Source organism: Bos javanicus, chromosome 11 (assembly GCF_032452875.1).
Source record: "Bos javanicus breed banteng chromosome 11, ARS-OSU_banteng_1.0, whole genome shotgun sequence".
Classification (NCBI taxonomy): Eukaryota; Metazoa; Chordata; class Mammalia; order Artiodactyla; family Bovidae; genus Bos; species Bos javanicus.
This window is the reverse complement of record NC_083878.1, coordinates 7647968-7668996: the sequence shown is the minus strand read 5'-3', so window position 1 is coordinate 7668996 and position 21029 is coordinate 7647968. Positions and strand designations below refer to the sequence as shown.

Below are 21029 nucleotides of genomic sequence, written 5' to 3'. Positions count from 1 at the left end.
GCATTTTTTTTTTCAGCAAATACACAGACAGTGTGCTCTGCTAAGGTAAAGGTGTGGCTTGGTCATCTGCATACCCTTTGCCTTATGCAAACACATTGCAAACCATTTTTTATTATTTGTTTATATATATATATATATATATATGTATATATAAAAGCTTCCTTGCATCACGTGAATCTCTTTTGCTTTCAGGTATTTTAATTTTAAAAAGTTTCCTTCATGAAAAACTAGTAGCTTTATACATCTTTTCTTGAAGAATTGTAAATTACTGAATTTAGACTATATTTTTTAAAGTATTGTAGGGCCTTCCAGGTGGCTCAGTGGTAAAGAACCTGTCTGCCAATGCAGGAGACATGGGTTCGACCCCTGGGCCAGGTGGTCTCCACACGCTGTAAAGCAGCGCAGCGCGTGCGCCACAGCTACTGAGCCTGTGCTTTAGAGCCTGGGAGCTGCAACTACGGAAGCCCACGTGCTCCAGAGCCCGTGCTCTGCAACCAGAGAGGACACTAGCAATGAGAAGCTCTCGCACGTTACTGGAGAGTAGCTCCCGCTTGCCGCCAACTAGAGAAAAAGTCTAGGCGGCAGTAAAGACCCAGCACGGCCAAGAATAATAAATAAATAAATAAAATTATTAAAAAGTATTGTAGGACATCATGCAGACGATCCATAATAAGGAAGAATTCAGTTACATTTAATCACTGCTGTTCTTTAAAGAGCAATTACACCCTGAAAGCAACGAATAATAGTGGTTTCTATCAATGCAGTCTTGTTCACTGGTTGGAGACATAGTCCATTTACTTCATAACAGACCAGCTTATGATTATACCCCTGGGGTAGAACAGTGCTTCCCTACTCTTCAAAGCCCACTACATCGCCCGTGTCGTGTGTGTGTGTGTGTGTGTGTGTGTGTGTGTGTGTGTGTGCGTGCAGACAAACAGAAGTAAAATGAACAAACAAACCTGGGGGAACTATCAGTATTTACACCAAAGGCCAACAAATTAGCTAATATGGCAGCAAAAATTTATGACGGGGGCTGCATGAAGTAAGTAGCCAAAAGAAGAGTCAGGAGACCATTGCTTACAGCAGGACTGATCATCCACATACATATATTGAGGTGAACTGGAGTCAAGTTCTTCACTCCTGAAAAGGGAGTCACAAATTTGAAAAGGGGGAAAAGCTAGAATGAACTCTATGGTGATTTTTTAGAATTGAATGTGTTGGTGCAAATTTGCGGTTTTAGATAGATGGATAAATGAATGGATACGGAGGCAAATGTGTGCACACACCTTTGTGCGTGTGTGTGCCTAGCTACACTTCCTGGCTGTTCCCTGTGAAAGTCTGGCAGCAACACCACCCCAGTTCCATGGAGCACACCGGGCATCCACAACTCAGCTTCTAAACCCAGGGTTCGGGGCATCTCTGACAAACAGCTGAGTCCAGGCTGGGACAGAAAGTACAAGACGAATCTGGAACATCATGTTATACCAAAAAAGTACAGGTGTGCTCAGAGAACAGTGAGGGCGTTCAGAAAACACATCTTGGGGCTTCTCCTAGCCAGTTCTAAGAACATTTGACTATTAAACAAATAATGATAGAAGCCCATTACATCCCATCAAACAAAAGAGGGATCCAAGAGCCCAGAGAGATATAAATAAGCAAGTAAATAAATAAGTAGGGAGAAGGGAATGCCTTTCATTCAGAATGCTGACATAAATATAGAAGGAAGAGCTGAATCAAAAATCACTGCTAGGTGATGATTTAAGTCAGAATTAATTCAGGCAAGAAACAAAAATGGATACTAAAACTAGTGGATGAAATTTAGATGGGAAATAAATGTTTACACTGGCTCAGAGTCTCTTCCCACAAAAACGCATATTAGTCGTAAAGAAAAAACAGCAACTTTACACTGAAGAAACCTGGCAAATCCCACTTTACTCAAGGGATCAAAGTTGGTAAAACCAGGGACATGAGAGACTGGTGTCACTTACCACTTCAAGAGATTCAGTGAGAACACAATGTAACGGCTGTGCAGCTGCAGCGGGAGGGAAGAACCGAAACCCAGTACTGAGGAAGCATCAGGCAGACCAACTCAGGAACGTTCCAGAAAACCACAGGCCTGTACTCCTTGAAAGAGCCCAGCTCATGAAGGTCAAAGAAGGATTTACTCTGGTCTGATGGATACTCAGATGACACATCTAAACACAGGGCCTGTTCCAGGACTCGATTCTTTTGCTTTCTTTAATAGACGTTGGGAAAATCAGAAATATCTGAAGGCAGTCTCTGGGTGAAGGGGCTTACCATTTCTCTGTAAGTTTGAAAATATATCAAAACAAGAAACAAAATGTATGAAAAAAGAAAAAAAAAAGTGTGGTGGAAATGTGTGGCTACCTGTGCTGGGAAGTGAATGTGGTGGGGGTGGGGTGGGAGGAGAGGACGTGTGTTCACACCCAGAGAGACGCATCTCCTATTGATGGGATATCAGCAATATTATTGATGTATGGATCAATAATGTATGGATGTGAGAGGTGGACCATAAAGAAGGCTGAGCAATGAAGAACTGATGCTTTCAAACTGGTGCTCGAGAAGATTCTTGAGAGTCCCTTGGACGGAAAGGAGATCAAACCAGTCAATCCTAAAGGAAATCAACCCAGAATACTCATTGGAAGGACTGCTGCAGAAGCTGAAGCTCCAATACTCTGGCCACCTGATGCAAAGAGCCAACACTTGGGAAAGACCCTGATGCTGGAAACGACTGGGGGCAGCAGGAGAAGAGGGCAACAGAGAATGAGATAGTTGGATGGCATCACCTACTCAGTGGACATGAGTTTTAGTAAATTCTGGGACATAGTGAAAAGACAGGGAAGCCTGGCGTGCTGCAGTCCATAGGGTCACAAAGAGTCAGACACGATTTAGGGATTGAACAACAACAATTATTGATTTGGTCCACCCACCACGTGAAGCACTAACACTACGGAAAAATCTTAACTACAAAAAGAAATTCATAAAAACATAAGCAATAGCTGTCTTGAGAGACAAGTGTATTATATTTCAAACCCACTTGCCACAGTCATTTTAGCAGGCATAGAAAGTATTGCCAATATTCAGGTAATAATTGTTTTAAATGAAGTTATATTTAAATTAGGTCATACATTTTGAAAGCATAACTTATCTCCAATTGAATTTTATAATTTCTATTTTTTGAAGTCTAACAAAAATTCATAAAATAGCTTCAGTTCAGTTCAGTCACTCAGTCGTGTCCGACTCTTTGCAACTCCATGAATCACAGCACGCCAGGCCTCCCTGTCCATCACCATCTCCCGGAGTTCACTCAGACTCACGTCCATTGAGTCAGTGATGCCATCCAGCCATCTCATCCTCTGGCGTCCCCTTCTCCTCCTGCCCCCAATCCTTCCCAGCATCAGAGTCTTTTCCAATGAGTCAACTCTTCGCATGAGGTGGCCAAAGTACTAGAGTTTCAGCTTTAGCATCATTCCTTCCAAAGAAATCCCAGGGCTGATCTCCTTCAGAATGGACTGGTTGGATCTCCTTGCAGTCCAAGGGACTCTCAAGAGTCTTCTCCAACACCACAGTTCAAGAGCGTCAATTCTTCAGCGCTCAGCCTTCTTCACAGTCCAATTCTCACATCCATACATGACCACAGGAAAAACCATAGCCTTGACTAGACGGATCTTTGTTGGCAAAGTAATGTTTCTGCTTTTGAATATGCTATCTAGGTTAGACATAACTTTCCTTCCAAGGAGTAAGCGTCTTTTAATTTCATGGCTGCAGTCACCATCTGCAGTGATTTTGGAGCCCAGAAAAATAAAGTCTGACACTGTTTCCACTGTTTCCCCATCTATTTCCCATGAAGTGATGGGACTGGATGCTATGATCTTTGTTTTCTGAATGTTGAGCTTTAAGCCAACTTTTTCACTCCTCACTTTGACCTTCATCAAGAGGCTTTTTAGTTCCTCTTCACTTTCTGCCATAAGGGTGGTGTCATCTGCATATCTGATGCTGGTATTTCTCCCAGCAATCTTGATTCCAGCTTGTGTTTCTTCCAGCCCAGCGTTTCTCATGATGTACTCTGCATAGAAGTTAAATAAGCAGGGTGACAATATACAGCCTTGATGTACTCCTTTTCCTATTTGGAACCAGTCTGTTGTTCCATGTTCAGTTCTAACTGTTGCTTCCTGACCTGTACACAGATTTCTCAAGAGGCAGGTCAAGTGGTCTGGTATTCCCATCTCTCAGAATTTCCCACAGTTTATTGTGATCCACATAGTCAAAGGCTTTGGCATAGTCAATAAAGTAGAAATAGATGTTTTTCTGGAACTCTCTTGCTTTTCCCGTGATCCAATGGATGTCGGCAATTTGATTTCTGGTTCCTCTGCCTTTTCTAAAACCAGCTTGAACATCAGGAAGTTCACGGTTCATGTATTGCTGAAGCCTGGCTTGGAGAATTTTGAGCATTACTTTACTAGCGTGTGAGATGAGTACAATTGCGCGGTAGTTTGAGCATTCTTTGGCATTGCCTTTCTTTGGGACTGGAATGAAAACTGACCTTTTCCAGTCCTGTGGCCACTGCTGAGTTTTCCAAATTTGCTGGCATATTGAGTGCAGCACTTTCACAGCATCATCTTTGAGGATTTGAAATAGCTCAACTGGAATTCCATCACCTCCACTAGCTTTGTTTGTAGTGATGCTTTCTAAGGCCCACTTGACTTCACATTCCAGGATGTCTGGCTCTAGGTTAGTGATCACACCATCGTGATTATCTGGGACATGATCTTTTTTGTACAGTTCTTCTGTGTATTCTTGCCACCTCTTCTTGATATCCTCTGCTTCTGTTAGGTTAAAATAGCTTACTGGAGGCATAATCAAAATATGGTCCCAAAGCCCATGAAGCTTTGTGATCATAATAAAACAAATAAACGGACAAATAATTATGGCATATCAAGAACAAGGTGGGTTTCTTATTGGCCGTGTGGTGAGAAGACATTTTTTGTACAAAAAAAATGTACAAAGGTCATTTTCTGGTCTAATGTCTTTAGTCAATGAATCCTATGTATTGGGTATTATCTATCAGATTTTTCAAATACTTACTACTTTTTTAGATTGGCATGATAACTTCCGACATTAAACATCCTTTATATTCAATACTCTGTACTCTTTTTTTTTTTTTTTTTAGCTTTTTGGCCATTCCCCATGGCATGCAGAACCTTAGCTCCCTAACTAGGGATTGAACCCTCATCTCCTGCATTGGAAGCACAGAGTCTTAACCACTAGACCACCAGGGAAGTGTCAATACTCTGTACTTTCTTGTGAAACAATGATTGATAGAGAATGATTGTGCACATATATCCATATCTACTCATAAGTAGTGAGGGGTTTGATCTGAGAAGCAGTTTCATTTAAGGCCAAGGAAGGGTCTGTTGATGGTAACTGAGTTTCAGAAAGTATATGGTGGTTGAAGAGCACAGGGCTGCAATCTGTCTACCCTGGTTCAGGTTCACTGTTTAGAAAGTGTAAACTTTAGTAGCTGAGTAACACTGAGCATGGTTCTAACGTCTCTGTGTCTCCGATTCATCACTAGTAAAATACAGATGACGCAAGGTGCCCACCGAAGAGAGCAATAAAAGAAATGAACAGAGGAAAGCACTCCGGGAGCAAGATGCCCCAGACAGGACGAGCACATAGCCAACACTGAGCTTTGGCGTACGCTCTTGCTGTGGCTAGAAATATCATCCTCCGAAACCTTCTGAAGGGTCAGAGCTTCTCATGTGACAGGACTATTTCAGCACGGGCCAAGAGGCACGAGAAGCAGCTTGCCATAGATTCTCCTTTCGGAGACTTCATGGAAGCAGAGAGGGAAAAGGTGGTTTCACGTGTTTGCCCGGGCCTTGCTGGAATCCTCCACCAGGTGGCGCCCGTCACCTCACAGCCCCTGTCTAGGGGATATTTCAGAAAGCGCATCAGGCGAATCCAGACCAGAGCTTAGTCGTGTTAAGGACGTTTTCTGTTTCCACTGTCCAGTCAAGCAAGCCTCCCTCCCCTCCACAGCAGCCCCTTGGTCATAGGAAGCAGAGATTCTTCCTAGGAAAATCCAACCCCTGTTGATCTGATCATTCAGACACATCTATACCTCATGTGCTTCTCTTCTACATAAGAAAGCATGTGTGAAGGGAAAAAGGCCTCAGAAAACATAACATAATCTAGTGAAGAAAGCAATATGCCTTGCCTACTCACTGCTAGTTATTTTCCAGCAAATGACAGTTTGGGGAAAGGGTGTGGAATCAAACAGAATATTCGCAAACAAATTAAACCCCTCACAGTACCGAGTAAACAGTAGACGTTAATGATGCACGTACTTTGGAAGAGGAAAACGAGGCAGATGGAAACACACTCTGCCCGTCCACCTTGGCAGAATTCACTCCAAACCAGAGATCCTATTTATAGGCCAAAAAGTCTTGTCACCTGACATGTTTAAGACTCCTCAGGCTGGAGGTTAATTATTCAGTGCATTCATTTGCAGGCTTGTTACTCTAGGTCTCAGCTCAGATACATCTTTTAAAAGGGGGTGGGGAGCATTTACTTCTCCAAGTTTCAAATTGAAGCTTTTTTTCAAAAATGTTCCACCAAAGCTATTACTGAGCAGGCTTCTCACATCCTCGATTCACCTGGGCAGGAGCTGACCACAGTCCAGATGGTCCCCAGCAAGGATGGTGCAACCCGCCAAGGCTGGGGTGGTGGGGGCGGGGGTGACTCCTCTCTCCCCCTCACACCCGCCTCCCCTCTGCAGCCATCTTCTGGCTCAGAGGTTAAACTGACTGTGATGCGTCCTTTTTGAATTCCTCCTCCGGGGACTTGTCCCTTCGCTTTAGTGTCACGTACAGGCAGACCTTGTTTTACTGCCTTTCACTTGACTGTGCGTCTCAGGTACTGCATTTTGTAGTGAAGTGAAGGTCTGTGGCAACCTGCACCGAGCGAGTCTGTCAGCGCCGTTTTTCCACATACCTTTGGCTCACTCTGTGTTTCTGCGTCACATCATGGCCGTCCTCACGCTATTTCAACCGTATTTTAGACATAACGGTATTGCACACTAATGGATTACAGCAGAGAAGGGTCTGGAAGCAAACCCATCATCTCTTCGACGTGTGCCTGTGTCTACCACGTTGACTCCCATTCAAAACCAAGACAGGGCAAGTCTGATTCTAACAGTCTGTGCCACAAATCTCAGCTGAGAAGCAATGTGGAGAAAAAGGAAACTCCAAGATGCTTCTGAGAAAGAAAAGTATTCTGACTTTAAAGTACTTTTGTAAATAACAACTCTTCTAAGCTCTTCCCTATTTAATACCAGCCAAGGTTGACTTACTCTGGTACTTGATATTTATATTAAAAAAAAAAAAGTCAGATTGAGGACATTAAAATTCCCCATGAGAACAGTATCAGAATCCAACACGATGATTTTCCTAGACAAATCCCCAAATGTGACAACTGAAGCTGCAAAGCAAGTGTACAAAAACAGGTACTTTTAGAAACATAAGAGTCACTGGTTCCTCTGTTCCTAATTAGAAGGTGAACTGTACACCTGAGACTCTGGACTGAGCACAAGGAAAAGCTGAGCAGCCATTCTGCATTTCCGGAAAATCCGAGACACTAATTCTCCTTCAACAGTACATCCGCCTGACAGATCAGCAATGCCTAGTTATTATTCATCACTATTTCCCTCCACCGCCCACCTCCAACAGACCAGAGCCCTGAATAAAATGCTCAAGTCCTGTACTTTGGTGTATATTTGGTTCCATACTGAGAAGTTATGCTTTTGATTTCCTCTGAAAGCCCACTTCTTGCCTGCTAAGAAGATAGAAGCTTTAGCAAAGCCATGGGCAAGCCCTTGCAGGCCCTCCAGGCCAGTTTCCCTCATGGGGAGGTCCCCTCAGCTCCCCGGGTCAGCAGCTATTTATAGTCTGGGTCTCGCTACAGGGACTGGAGAGGGCAGGGGCACTCAGAGAGGTGTGTGTGCCTGTAAGTGGAGAACGCCTGCCTCCAGGCCATCAGCAGTTCTTCCCTGATCCCTCCTGCTCTTGGTCTGTTTTCTCCACACTCTCCTCCGCTCTGACTATTTGGCTTTATCTGGAGGAAGATGGGAGGAGCCGGGCATGATCCCTGAGCCTCCTATGAGCCACGTGTTTGGTTGCAGCCAAAGGAGAGTGAATATCCAACATACATCCCTGGGATTCTAGGAGCTACTTTTTCTGGCATTAGAGTAAAAAAATGTCTTCTGCAGTATGCATCCATCACATCTGGGTTTTCTCTAGAAATGAGTGTGGTTCACCATGAACCACTACAAATTCCACTGATCTTTTAAGGGAAATAAGAAAACACACCACAAATCCGACGTGCTTCTGAGTCAGTTTTACCCTCTTGAAGAAGAATGTCATGTTCCCTTCATATCCACTTACCCCCCTGACCCCTTTTAAGGGGCTCCCATCCCTACCCTCTTAGAAAGCACTGTCCTCCAGACTGGAAGGACATGCTTAGGGTGTCTGCCACAGGTGGCAGAGGGTTTGTACAGCTCACCCCACTCACTCCACTCACGTCCCCGGTGAGCCAGGGCAGCATGTGAAACAGCTGTCTGGACAAGGAAAGGATGTGCCCTGCGGTCACTGAACGGGGCAGGAGTCAGGCCACAACTTGGCCGCCATCACCCTCCAAAGGACTCATTGCACTGCCAAGGTGTCCTTTCCTTTGGCTAGCATACCCTGGGCCTGGAGTGTGGGCTTCGATGTTCCTCTGACTTACAAGACGAGCGTGCAGTCTCACCAACATGAGATGCTAACAAGGCATTTAGCCAAGATTCAGAAGTTTCCCAGCTCTCTCGACACAGGTGAGACTCTGTGGAGCTCTACATCCAGCAGAAAAAAATATAATCCCAGGTTGTCATTCAGGAAAAGTTGATTTCAGTTATGGAAGAGAAATCTCTCTACCCTGTTGTTCAGGCGCTGAGTTGTGTCCGACTCTTTGTGACCCCCTGGACTGCAACACAACAGGCTTCCCTGTCCTTCACCGTCTCCTGGAGTTTGCTCAAACTCATGTCCACTGAGTTGATGATGCCATCCAACCATTTCTTCCTCTGCTGCCCTCTTCTCCTCCTTCCCTCAATCTTTCCCAGAATTGGGGTCTTATCTAAATAGGTGGCTCTTCGCATCAGGTGGCCAAGGTATTGGAACTTCAGCTTCAGCATCAGTCCTTCTAATGAATATTTAGGATTGATCTCCTTTAGGATTGACTGGTTTGATCTCCTTGAGGTCCAAGGGACTCTCCACAATTAAAAACAATCAATTCTTTGGCACTCAGCCTTCTTTATACCCTGATAAGCTGATAAAATACTATTTTTAGCTGTGATGGATTATCACCCAATGTCAGTGTCCCAGAACATCCCAAACCCTGTCCTCATTATTTCCTGTACACTCAGAGATCTTACTCATGCACAGCAATTCCTGCATTGATGTCGCTTTGGCCGGCGTTAGGAACACTCAGCCACACAATGATTTTCTCCACATAATTCAAATGCTTTTTAATGCCACACCTTCTGACATCTTTCCTATCATATCTGGTATCACAGGGTGTGGAGAAGCCGTGAGTCAGCCCTCCATAGCTGCCCCACGGAGTTCACATTGGAAGAAAGCTCAGCAACTCTTCAGGCCTTGGAGTGGTGTGGCAGAGACTCACTTAAACAGACTCGGGGGCTGTCACGTCCTGACGATCACCTCGCACTTGGTCTGGAACTGAACTTCCGTGGGGAACACATGGCCCGGCCGGAGGAGGCATCTGGCCCAGAGCGGGAAGTGATGACACAGGGCCTTCAGACTCTGCCTGAGCCGCTGACAGGGCGCGAGGAAGCCGCGGACCCCGCCCCTGCTCACACGGACAGCTGTGACGTCAGCACGCCACGGCCGTGCGTGGGATGTGCCCAAGCGGCCTGCGTGCTGATACCAGAGTCCGCCTGCGTGCACACACCAGCAAGGCCAGTCGGAATGTGGTGCCGCCCTCTCCAGTCCGTCTGTCCAAATAAAGAGAGAGTGTCTTGTTTGTGGTGAGTATAAAGTAGCTCCAGCAACTGCGGGCCCGGGCCACACCTGTTCCCGACTGCCAGGCCCAGCATGGAGAGTTGGCATGGGGAGACAGGGAGGTCTGGAGTGACCAGAAAGCCCTGAAAAGGAGAGGTTTTGGAATACTTGCCCCCTGGGATGAGAACTCTTCGTTTTGAAAACGTGATCTCTAACCACAGAAAGCTAGATAAATTCGATCTAGTTTAACTCAGTAAATGACTACATGCATGGTTCCATGTTAAATACAGTACAGGAAAATCCTGGCTGCCCCCAAAACCTAGTGATCAGAGCACATTTTCCTAATGTCCCTATAGAATAGTCTGTGAATTTCCATTTCCAACTCTGACAGTATTCATTGCCTATTAAAATATCTGGGGGTGCAAATAGTAGACAACTGAAAGATTTTTAAAGTTTGTCTCTCAGTAACACTCAGGCTTATGGATGATTTATTAAAGCCCCATAATTGCTTTAAAAGATGTGTCTCATGGTGAAAATTGCTACTAGACAGTAAGTTTCAGGTATTCCTGAGAACGTTCCTTTTACTGTCCAAACTGATAAAAAAAAAAAAAATTGTAATTTAAAAAATCTCATCCAATGGAATACCTCCTTATGTTCTTAGGAAATAAATGGCCATGCACAAACAGTAAATAATTGGTCTGTGAAGGAAATTAAAAGTCAGATTTGAAGCTTTCTTGTAACTGTCTGGTTGAGTGGCTTTCAGGACCGGGTTCCTGGAACACATTGACTCCTCCCTTTCCCATAAAGTCCTGAGCCAAGAGGACCTCAGCCCCATACCCAGTGCAGCCAGAGAGAAAACCTACTGGTCAAATATGAATCAGATGCTTCATCTTTCTTCAGAGTCCTCAACCAAACTAATTCTTTAGATACACAATTTTCTCAAACAAATTATAAAATGAAAAAAAAAAAAGACCATCAAACACACAAACACACAATTCTCTAATAAGACAAAACTCAGGATCACAGTATCTCTGAGTTTAAAACAATCATGTTGCCCATAATGTAAGTACTGGACATATTCCCTTTATGAAGAAAGGTTTAAAAAGATGGAAAAGCAAAGAAGAAGAAAGAAAGGTTTACACATTTTAGTAGAAGGAGATTATTTCTGGGAAGATCATGGGAAAATATACACCATAACTAGACCTTTGAATGAAATGACAGTAGAGTGTGATTTGGGTGAGAAAATATATTTGATGAAGAAGATGCTCCGTTTTAAGGCATATAAGGGATTCCAGTTTAGTTCAGACACTCCGTCATGTCCGACTCTTTGCGACACCATGGACTTCAGCATGCCAGGCTTCCCTGTCCATCACCAACTCCCTGACACTACTCAAAACTCATGTCTATTGAATCAGTGATGCCATCCAACCACCTCATCCTCTGTTGTCCCCTTCTCTTCCTGCCTTCAATCTTTCCCAGCATCAGAGTCTTTTCCAATGAGTCAGTTCTTCCCATCAGATGGCCAAAGTATTGGAGTTTCAGCTTCAGCATTTGTCCTTCCAATGAATATTCAGGACTGATTTCCTTTAGGATGCTGGTTGGATCTTAAACTGGTTGGATCTTCTTGCAATCCAAGGGACTCTCGAGAGTCTTCTCCAGTTCAAAAGCATCAATTCTTCAGCACTCAACTTTCTTTATATTCCAACTTTCACATCCATACATGACTACTGGAAAAACCATAGCTTTAACTAAGCTAAGCTAAGCTAAGTCATTTCAGTCATGTCCAATTCTGTGCAACCCCATAAATGGCAGCCCACCAGGCTCCCCTGTCCCTGGGATTCTCCAGGCAAGAACACTGGAGTGGGTTGCCATTTCCTTCTCCATTGCATGAAAGTGAAAAGTGAAAGTGAAGTCACTTAGTTGTGTCCAACTCTTCGCAACCACGTGGACTGCAGCCTACCAGGCTCCTCCATCCATGGGATTTTCCAGGCAAGAGTACTGGAGTGGGGTGCCATTGCCTTCTCCGTAGCTTTGACTAGACAGACCTTTGTCAGCAAAGAAATGTCTCTGCTTTTTAATATGCTGTCTAGGTTGGTCATAGCTTTTCTTCCAAGGAGCAAGCATCTTTTAATTTCATGGCTGCAGTCACCATCTGCAGTGATTTTGGAGCCAAGAAAATAAGGTCTCTCACTGTTTCCATTGTTTCCCCATCTATTTGCATCCCTATGAAGTGATGGGACCAGATACCATGATCTTAGTTTTTTGAACGTTGAGTTTTAAGCCAACTTTTTCACTTTCCTCTTTCACTTTCATCAAGAGGCTCTTTAGTTCCTCTTCACTTTCTGCCATAAGGGTAGTGTCATCTGCATATCTGAGGTTATTGATATTTCTCCCAGCAATCTTGATTCCAGCTTGTGCTTCATCCACCCCTGCATTTCACATGATGTACTCTGCATACTCCTTGGAAGGAAAGTTATGACCAACCTAGATAGCATATTCAAAGCAAATACATTACTTTGCCAACAAAGGTCCATCTAGTCAAGGCTATGGTTTTTCCAGTAGTCATGTATGGATGTGAGAGTTGGACTATGAAGAAAGCTGAGCGCCGAAGAATGAATGCTTTTGAACTGTGGTGTTGGAGAAGACTCTTGAGAGTCCCTTGGACTGCAAGGAGATCCAACCGGTCCATTCTAAAGAAGATCAGTCCTGGGTGTTCTTTGGAAGGAATGATACTAAAGCTGAAACTCCAATACTTTGGCCACCTCATGCAAAGAGTTGACTCATTGGAAAAGACTCTGATGCTGGGAGGGATTGGGGGCAGGAGAAGGCGACGACAGAGGATGAGATAGTTGGATGGCATCACCGACTTGATGGACGTGGTTGGTGATGGACAGGGAAGCCTGGCGTACTGTAGTTCATGGGGTCGCAAAGAGTCAGACACAACTGAGCGACTAAACTGAACTGAACTCTGCATATAGATTTCTCAGGTCAGGTGGTCTGGTATTCCCATCTCTTAAAGAATTTTCCACAGTTTGTTGTGATTCACACAGTCAAAGGCTTTGGCGTAATCAATAAAGCAGAAGTAGATTTTTTCCTGGAATTCTCTTGTTTTTTCTGATTCAGTGGATGTTGGCAATTTGACCCCTGATTCTTCTACCTTTTCTAAATCCAGCTTGAACATCTGGAATTTCATGATTCACGTACTGTTGAAGCCTGGCTTGGAGAATTTTGAGCATTACTTTGCCAGTATGTGAGATGAGTGCAATTGTGCGGTAGTTTGAGCATTCTTTGGCATTGCCTTTCTTTGGGATTGGAATGAAAACTGACGTTTTCCAGTCCTGTGGCCACTGCTGAGTTTTCCAAATTTGCTGGCATGTTGAGTGCAGCACTTTCACAGCATCATCTTTTAGGATCTGAATAAGGGATTCGGTCTAATAGAATTATGAGGTATAGAGTTATTTTTCTATTTGTACTATGATCATTTCAGTGGGACTTAGAAGGACTGGTGGACTTTCCTGGTGGCTCAGATGGTAAAGTGTCTGCCTACAATGCAGGAGACCTGGGTTCGATCCCTGTGTCAGGAAGATGCTCTGGAGAAGGAAATGGCAACCCATTCCAGTACTCTTACCTGGAAAATCCCATGGACAGAGGAACCTGGTAGGCCACAGTCCATGGGGTTGCAAAGAGTCGGACACGACTGAGCGACTTCCCTTAGAAGGACTAGTTGGAAAGCTATTTTAGTTTAAAATAACTATTTTATTTTAAATGCAGGTTTTATAGAGAAGGTGCTTAGATAACACATATGAACCACAGTTATGAAAATGGAATGATGATGTTGTAGAAAAAATTGATTTTCAGCTGAGATAAACAAATCATGAGGATTTGTAATATCGTAACAGGCTATCTTCTTAGGCACACACAAGAGGCTTCACATACATCCAGATGTTATAGACAGATGTGTTGTGACTCCCATTTTACAGGTGGAACTTTAACAGGACAAGGGAGATTAAAAGACTCTTACAGCAGAGCTTCCCTGCCTATTGTCTTCATTCACAGAACCTGGATACAATGAGCAAATGGAAAACACAAAGTCCTTGGAAAAGTGTGTGCCGCCCAGGCAGCACTCAGGAAATATTGTATGTGCATATTAGCATATTACTAACTCCTAGAAGTCTCACCTGTGAAACCAGAACTGGAGAACACAAAGACGTATTCCACGGCTAGAAATCACAGCCTTCACGCTGGACGTACCTGCGGCAATGTAGGCGCCTCCCCCGGCTTTGTAGAGAAGGTGGCTGGTGAAGGGTGCTGCGCAGATGATCAGAAAGCTTGCAGTCACCACGGCGACCACCCCCAGAAGCATCAGGACTGCCCAGAAGCCGCGGTAAACTGCAGGTCCCAGGAGAAAAGGAGAAGAGTCAGGCACGCTTAGATCGTGAACACGGCAGACTGTCGCACAGTAAGTTTCTCTCTTCTCTGTGTTTCTAATTTCAGCCCCAGCACTGCTGGGCAGCCTCCCAGGCTGTGGTCCTGAGTTATCTTTGAAACGAAGCCTCACCAGATGACTTTGGATTCAATGATGCCGGACTTCTATCAACACAAGCTTGGTATTTACACCACGCACAAGCTTAATATACTCTGGGAGCTCTTTTTCTGACCAGCTTATCCATTTAGAAATGGGAACACTCAGAGTTCTAGAAAGACTCCTCTTGAGCAAATTCCCAGATGGGTCACACACAGGAGTTTACACCAAATGGACAAAGACATGAAAACGCATTCACATCCACAAACACTGCCTCTTACTTCCTGCCAAGATGATGCTTGTACTGCAGTGATCCCTGAGAAGCTGGTAACAGTCCCCCCAGTTTCCTAACAAAATAGTGGGCTCTTATTTAGATTGTGACTCTATTGGAAAATAGTCTTAAGGTAATAAAAATGACAAGTAAAGCCAAAAAATAAAAAGGTTTGTATAGACTGAGATTTAAAATAAGATATTTTTAAGACTCACTACTTTCTATTAATATTTGTTCTTAGAAAGATTTAAAATGAAAAGTTATAATGGTCTCTTAGTCAAGGGTCAGTAAGTCTGAATTAATGGATGCAGCTGGTGATAAATAAATAGTAGATTTGGTGACATATAGTAATCGAATAAAGAGGAATTCTAATGATCATTTTTGAGTGGGATCATTACTGATCCACTAAACAAATTCATCATTTCCCAAAGGCTAAAACACAAAAACAAATTCCTACATGTGTAAATGAGGGAAAGCGTAGCACCACATACTGGGGAAATTATACTTTTTTATGAAAATACAGAAACTTCCTAAGAAAGTAAAGAATGATTTTTCTCAACAAGCCCACCTGGCCAAAAAAAAAAAAATACATATATATATATATAAATCAACTGGAATCTTTAAGAGGAAAGAGGATGGGAAGATGGAATATTGAGGAGAGGAGCCACTGCAGTTAAACAGGAAAAGGAAGTTTACATTTTGTGTGAGTAACTGGGTTTTGAAGGCAAGAACACAAGGGCAGGCTTTCACCTCACACGCCGATGTGTCTTGTGGGGCACGCTGCTGAGTTGACTGTGTAAGGAGGCACTCTGTGGTTGTATTCCAGCTCTTCGGGGCACAGAGCAGGAAAGTACTGGTCGACTTGACTGTAGGAAGTAAGACGGAAGGCTTTGAGACAAACCTTTGCCTTCCCTGTCCGACCAGAGTTACTAGGTAACAGAGGAGCCTCACAGCTTACACTTTCATGCACCTCCTTTACTGCACTATTAGGAGATGGTTCGGTGGCAAGCGGGGTGTAAATGTCGATAAGCGGTGGTCCGGGGAAAGTGGAGCATGGCCAATTATAAAGCATAGTACAGTAGAGAAACACAGCTTTTGGAATCAGAATGACTTGAGTATTCACCACTTACAGTTACTTAAACTTAGGTGTTAGTCACCCCACATCTTGTCCAGTGAGCTCAGGAAGTTAGTGACCCATAGGACACGTTCTGTACACACACAAAAACAATAATTTGTGGACCTAGCTTGACCATGCAGAGACAAGAATACTCGCCTGCTCAACCTTGAGGAGGAACTGCTGATGGAAGCATGACATCTATTCGAGAAAAACAAGGAAGCTCTTCTCCCCCTCCCCGCTTCTCCTTTGATTATGAAACTGTAGCCCAGTAAGTTCCAGGGTACTGCATTTCTCACTTGTCTGCTTATAAAGCTCACAACCTATTCTAAGAAATCACTTCTTATCTGTCACTTTGCCTCTTGCTGAACTCTTTTCTGCACTGAGACTGAGTGCTCTGGGTACCGGAGCTCTTTGGAGCCCCTAAAATGACTCCTAATGACATCAGAGGACTGCAAGAGAGAGAAAGCATCTGGTGAGGGTGAGAGCAAAAGAGAGCCAGAGGGAAATGGGGGGTAAATGCCCCCAGGAACTGCTGACCCTGAGACCTGCTACTTCCTGCCCTGGTTTGCTCTAGCACAACCGCCTGACTTTGGATTCTCAGTCCCTGGGAAAATGCAGGAGCAACAGACTGGTACTTCTTGGACGGGGTCGTGGCTGCCCAGAGAGTTGTGACCATACAGACACAGCTTCCAAGTGAACTTCCTTAGGGCAATCACCACAGCCTTTATTTCTGCCCGCGCTTCAGTGTTCCGAAGTGCGCAACTCTCAGCCTATTTCAGAATTTCTTGGAACTTCCTGTTTCTTAGCTAATTATATTACCTAGTTTGCATATGTGGCACACTTTGATTCCAGAATGGAAATGTTTGGTTGTAATGAAGAATCATCTCGGAATTGTGTAGTTCCTTCACTGTCTGAAGTAAAACTGAGGCGATCCGAGAATTTTCAACATGAAGTGAATTACACTGCATGTGTTTTGAGCGATTTCTAGCTGTGTGACTCCGATAGAACACAGTTTTCTAAACCAGAAAGCACTATCCTTCAAATAAGTTTATAGGGAGGATTGAAAACATACATGAAAAGTAGTTACATGCAGTAAAGAACCAAAAATATTTGTTCCTACTATTATTTTTACATGCTTTGTCATAAAATGCTCTTATCAACAATGTAGTTAGTATTTAAAAGATATCTATTAACCTCATGGATCTAGGATAGGGCAAGCTTTCAGTTCTAGTACATAGACACTAAAAAGTTTAAAGAATGTTCTTGTTTGGTTAGTGATTTATATATTGTTTAAGACTCCTGCTGCTGCTGCTAAATCGCTTCAGTCATGTCCAACTCTTCGCGACCCCATGGATTGCAGCCCACCAGGCTCCTCCGTCCATGGGATTTTCCAGGCAAGAGTACTGGAGTGGGGTGTCATTGCCTTTTCCGGTTTAAGACTCCTAGATCTTGAATGTATCTCTGAGAATACTTAATCTGTTTCCTTGTTCTTAATATGAGCCCATAAAAACTGCAAGTTCTGTCTCTGAAAGCTCTGAACTGTGCCAAGTGAAAACATCTCTAAAAACCCATTTCTACCATTAAACACAATTCAAAGCTCAACTTAAATGATATTGAATTTCTATTAATTCCTTAGAACATGAAGCAAGATATACAATATGAATAGATTTACATGTAATCTACATCATCACAATTGGGATTAATTAAAGGAAAGCCTCATCTGAATCAATCTGTGAGAGGCCAGAACTAACTACTATATTCAAAGAAATGAAGTTCTGTTAATTCTAAATGAATTGGTGAACAAACCTAACAAAGTGGTCCTTGGTTGGGTGTTGTAATGAGGAGGAGGATGAATAATTAACAACAGACGTTGTTGTTAAATAACTAACAACAGACGTTACAGAAATGGTTCTCCTGAAGTACTCAGTTTATTTTCCTAAATCGATTAAACTTTCACACTTACAGTATTACTTTCACGGGCTTCCCTGGTGGTTCAGATGGTAAAGAATCCACTTGCTAGTACAGGAGACTCAGGTTTAATCCCTGGGTTGGGAAGATCCCCTGGAGAAGGAAATGGCAACCCACTCCAGTATTCTTGCCTGGAGAATCCCAGGGACAGAGGAGCCTGGAGGGCTACTGTCCATTGGGCCGCAAAGAGTCGGACACGACTGAGCAACTTAACACACACACATCATTCCTGTAGATGGACAGCAAATGAACTGGCAGAAGAAAGGACAGACCAAGGCAAACAAGTGAAGCAGTTACTACAGCCTCCAGGTGGGGGCTGCGGCTGGGTGGGGACAGGGGAGGGCGGCAGAGGTACCCTGAGCTTTAGTGATTCTGCTGTTGGGGCGGTGAGAGTCCAGCAGGACAAAGGCTGTCTTTATGGCTGTGGTCTGTACCCCACACAGGCTGTTCAGTTAAGGTACCAAGACACCTCGACTGGGTTTTGTAATATTTTAATTTACACAACAAACCCTCTTGCATACAGAGTGCAGAGAGGGGAAAGTCAATCCAAATGATCAGGATTCCAAATCTATAGTGTTTTGATTAATTATTCTGTTGTGTCTATAAAAATGTAAATATTGTCTTTGCAGTTTCAACATAAACTTTAGTGGTGTTCATTTTCCAAAGCTTGCGGTCTTGCCTCAGACACCTCACGAAGCTAGTTCAGAAAGCCAGTCCTGTGTTTCGACACATCCTGGAGCACAGACAGTGTGAAGTTGCTATAAGCCGTTCTCAACAAGCCAAAAAAAAGCACTGCCACCCCCTCCCCATCCTCGTCGGCAAATGAGGGCCCGCGGCATATGCTGCGGTAGCTTCGGGCAAGCCGCTTCTGCTGCTCAGGCCAGCAAGCCGGCCCTGCATCTCCACACACCACTTGCCTTGGCGACGTCGGGCGGGTCTAAAAATACAGAGACGCCGGCACAGGAGCGGAAAGACAGGCTGCCCGGTGCGGCTGTGTCTGAGCGCCACAGCGGAGGACGTGCCAAGTCACGTGCTCTGCCCAGGCCGTGGATTTTCAGGACAAAGAGAACACTGAGAGGCCCGACAGTGTATTTACTTTCCTCTTGTAAACCTGGCTGCGAAGGAATAGCTGAGAGGCAGAAGGTGCCTCGGAGGGTGGGGCCCCTGCCACCCCGCTGGTGGCGGCTGTGACCTTGGGAAAGGCCCCGACGCCAACGCTGAGGAGCGTGGCTTCTCTCACCAGGAGAGCTGGGGCACACCCACGGTCGCTAGTCACTGTCTGGGCTGCCCTTCTGGCATCCTCAAGGTGGTGGTAGGGAGGAAGCCAAGGTTCTCAAAAGCCAGGTGAAGGACATCAGAACAAGCCATCCCCACACATGCCAGGCTGGTACCAGGGTTACTGTGAGCTGGGGTCAAGTGGGAGCCAATGCACACAGAATCAACACACACTTGCAGGAATTTTCCTTCTCTGACGGGAGGAAGGAGAAACTTCGGAGAAATGAGGAGGCGTTTTACGGTCACGAAAAAGACATGCAAGTCAGCATAACGATGGGTCTTCAGACAAACCTACCAAAACAACCCATCTCTTCCGTTAGTTTCTCTCATATATTTCTCCTGGTCACTTTCCCACAATTTACAACCCAGGCTCAAATTTCTTTTTCCTTTGTCTTGTCACATCTCCACGTTCATCACTCTGCTAAAAAGATATGTAAGTTTCCAGGCCTACCAGCTTCTTCAGGTCTCGCCTTTCTACGCAGGCCTCCGTGCCCACATGTAATCGTCAAGCTTTCCTCTGTCAATCTGTCTTTTCTGTCTCTATAATGTGATAACACTGACAGCCATCCCACCACGCCCTTAAGAAGACTGAAAAAGCTAATGCAGGTCAGCGTGGAGAGGAGCCTGGCCTGACACTCTATCAGAGTTCCCGAAGCCTGCCCATCACTGGACAGCACTCTGCACTGTCCTTCTTTACAGTCCCACATCCACTGCTGGCCGGGGCCCTCCTGCAGGGCAAAGACTCAGTCTGGCCCATCTTTCCTACTCTAGGGAAAGCTTTATACCTGACACGCAATGGACGCTCAACAAAATGCGAATAAGCGGATGATTGCTAACTTATCACTCAGGCCCCACTGAAATCTCAATATATACAGTCAAGGTTGGTGAGATATTTAATGACCGTGGGAAAGAATGAAGCACACTCATTCACAATGGCAACCACTCGATGGTCTTGGCCTCTGATCACGATGACTGGAGGGGGCCATTATCACTGGAATCACTACTAGGGAGAAGCGGGCACAGGAAGAGAAGAGCTGAGCAATCAAGTGGGGAGATGTGAACACCTAGATGCTAGGAGCACAAAGGACTGTGTCACTGTCCTTCCTACACTCCTCAACACCCAGGGCACAGAAATGATCAAGAACACTGGGAACTTCTGTAGGTGACCCTGCCGAACTCTAACAATGCCAGCAGAGAGACAGATTTCCTCATTAATGGATTCCCTCTTAAAAAGTCAGGTCTACTCCTGAGAAGACCTGCTATCCTTCATATTGAGCCAGAAAAGGAACAATCTTAGGATCCCTTTATTCACATACTTTTAAAACATTAAATATGAACCTGTTTACCCAAAGCTTTGGGCAGACAATTGAAAATAAGTATAGCAAATCCTTGCTTACTTGATGGTGAATATTCTGTTGTAAGTTTCTTAGGACCCCTGAGCCCATATCTTTCAGATGATTTGCCTCCAAAAATCTGTAATACCCTAGACACACATTTCTCTGAGGAATTTTATGGGCTTTTGTCACAACTGTACATCCAGGAATCTTTCTCTAAGGGAGATGACTCAAAAGTAGTTTCTCTACTTCTTTCTAAGAAAAGTTAGTTTAGGAATTGCACAGCACTAAAATGATTTGATATTTCTCCTCTATTTTTATCATAAAATACCAACAAAAGAAGCGATTAACAATTGAATTAAATTCCACTTTTTCTGTCACCCACGCTCAAACCCGGACTAAGAAATCTACTGTGTACCGGGCACTGTGCTAGGTAAGTACATACTGGTGGTGTGCCATGAAAAATGTC

The 21029-nt window shown here is 44.3% G+C and overlaps 1 protein-coding gene across 6 annotated transcripts in view; it reads right to left on the bottom strand.

The window, feature by feature from the left end:
- Positions 1 to 21029, bottom strand: part of TMEM182 (transmembrane protein 182) — a 66078-nt gene that overhangs the window by 5178 nt on the left and 39871 nt on the right. For 2 of the 6 annotated variants that reach the window (XM_061431798.1, XM_061431799.1), the window contains exon 4: positions 14252 to 14462. The exons of 2 other annotated variants lie outside the window; for them this stretch is intronic. In XM_061431798.1, coding sequence (XP_061287782.1) covers positions 14252 to 14462 — 211 coding nt within the window. The remainder of the gene's footprint in view (positions 1 to 14251; positions 14463 to 21029) is intronic. 2 more of the 6 variants (XM_061431800.1, XM_061431801.1) reach the window with 1 other exon arrangement.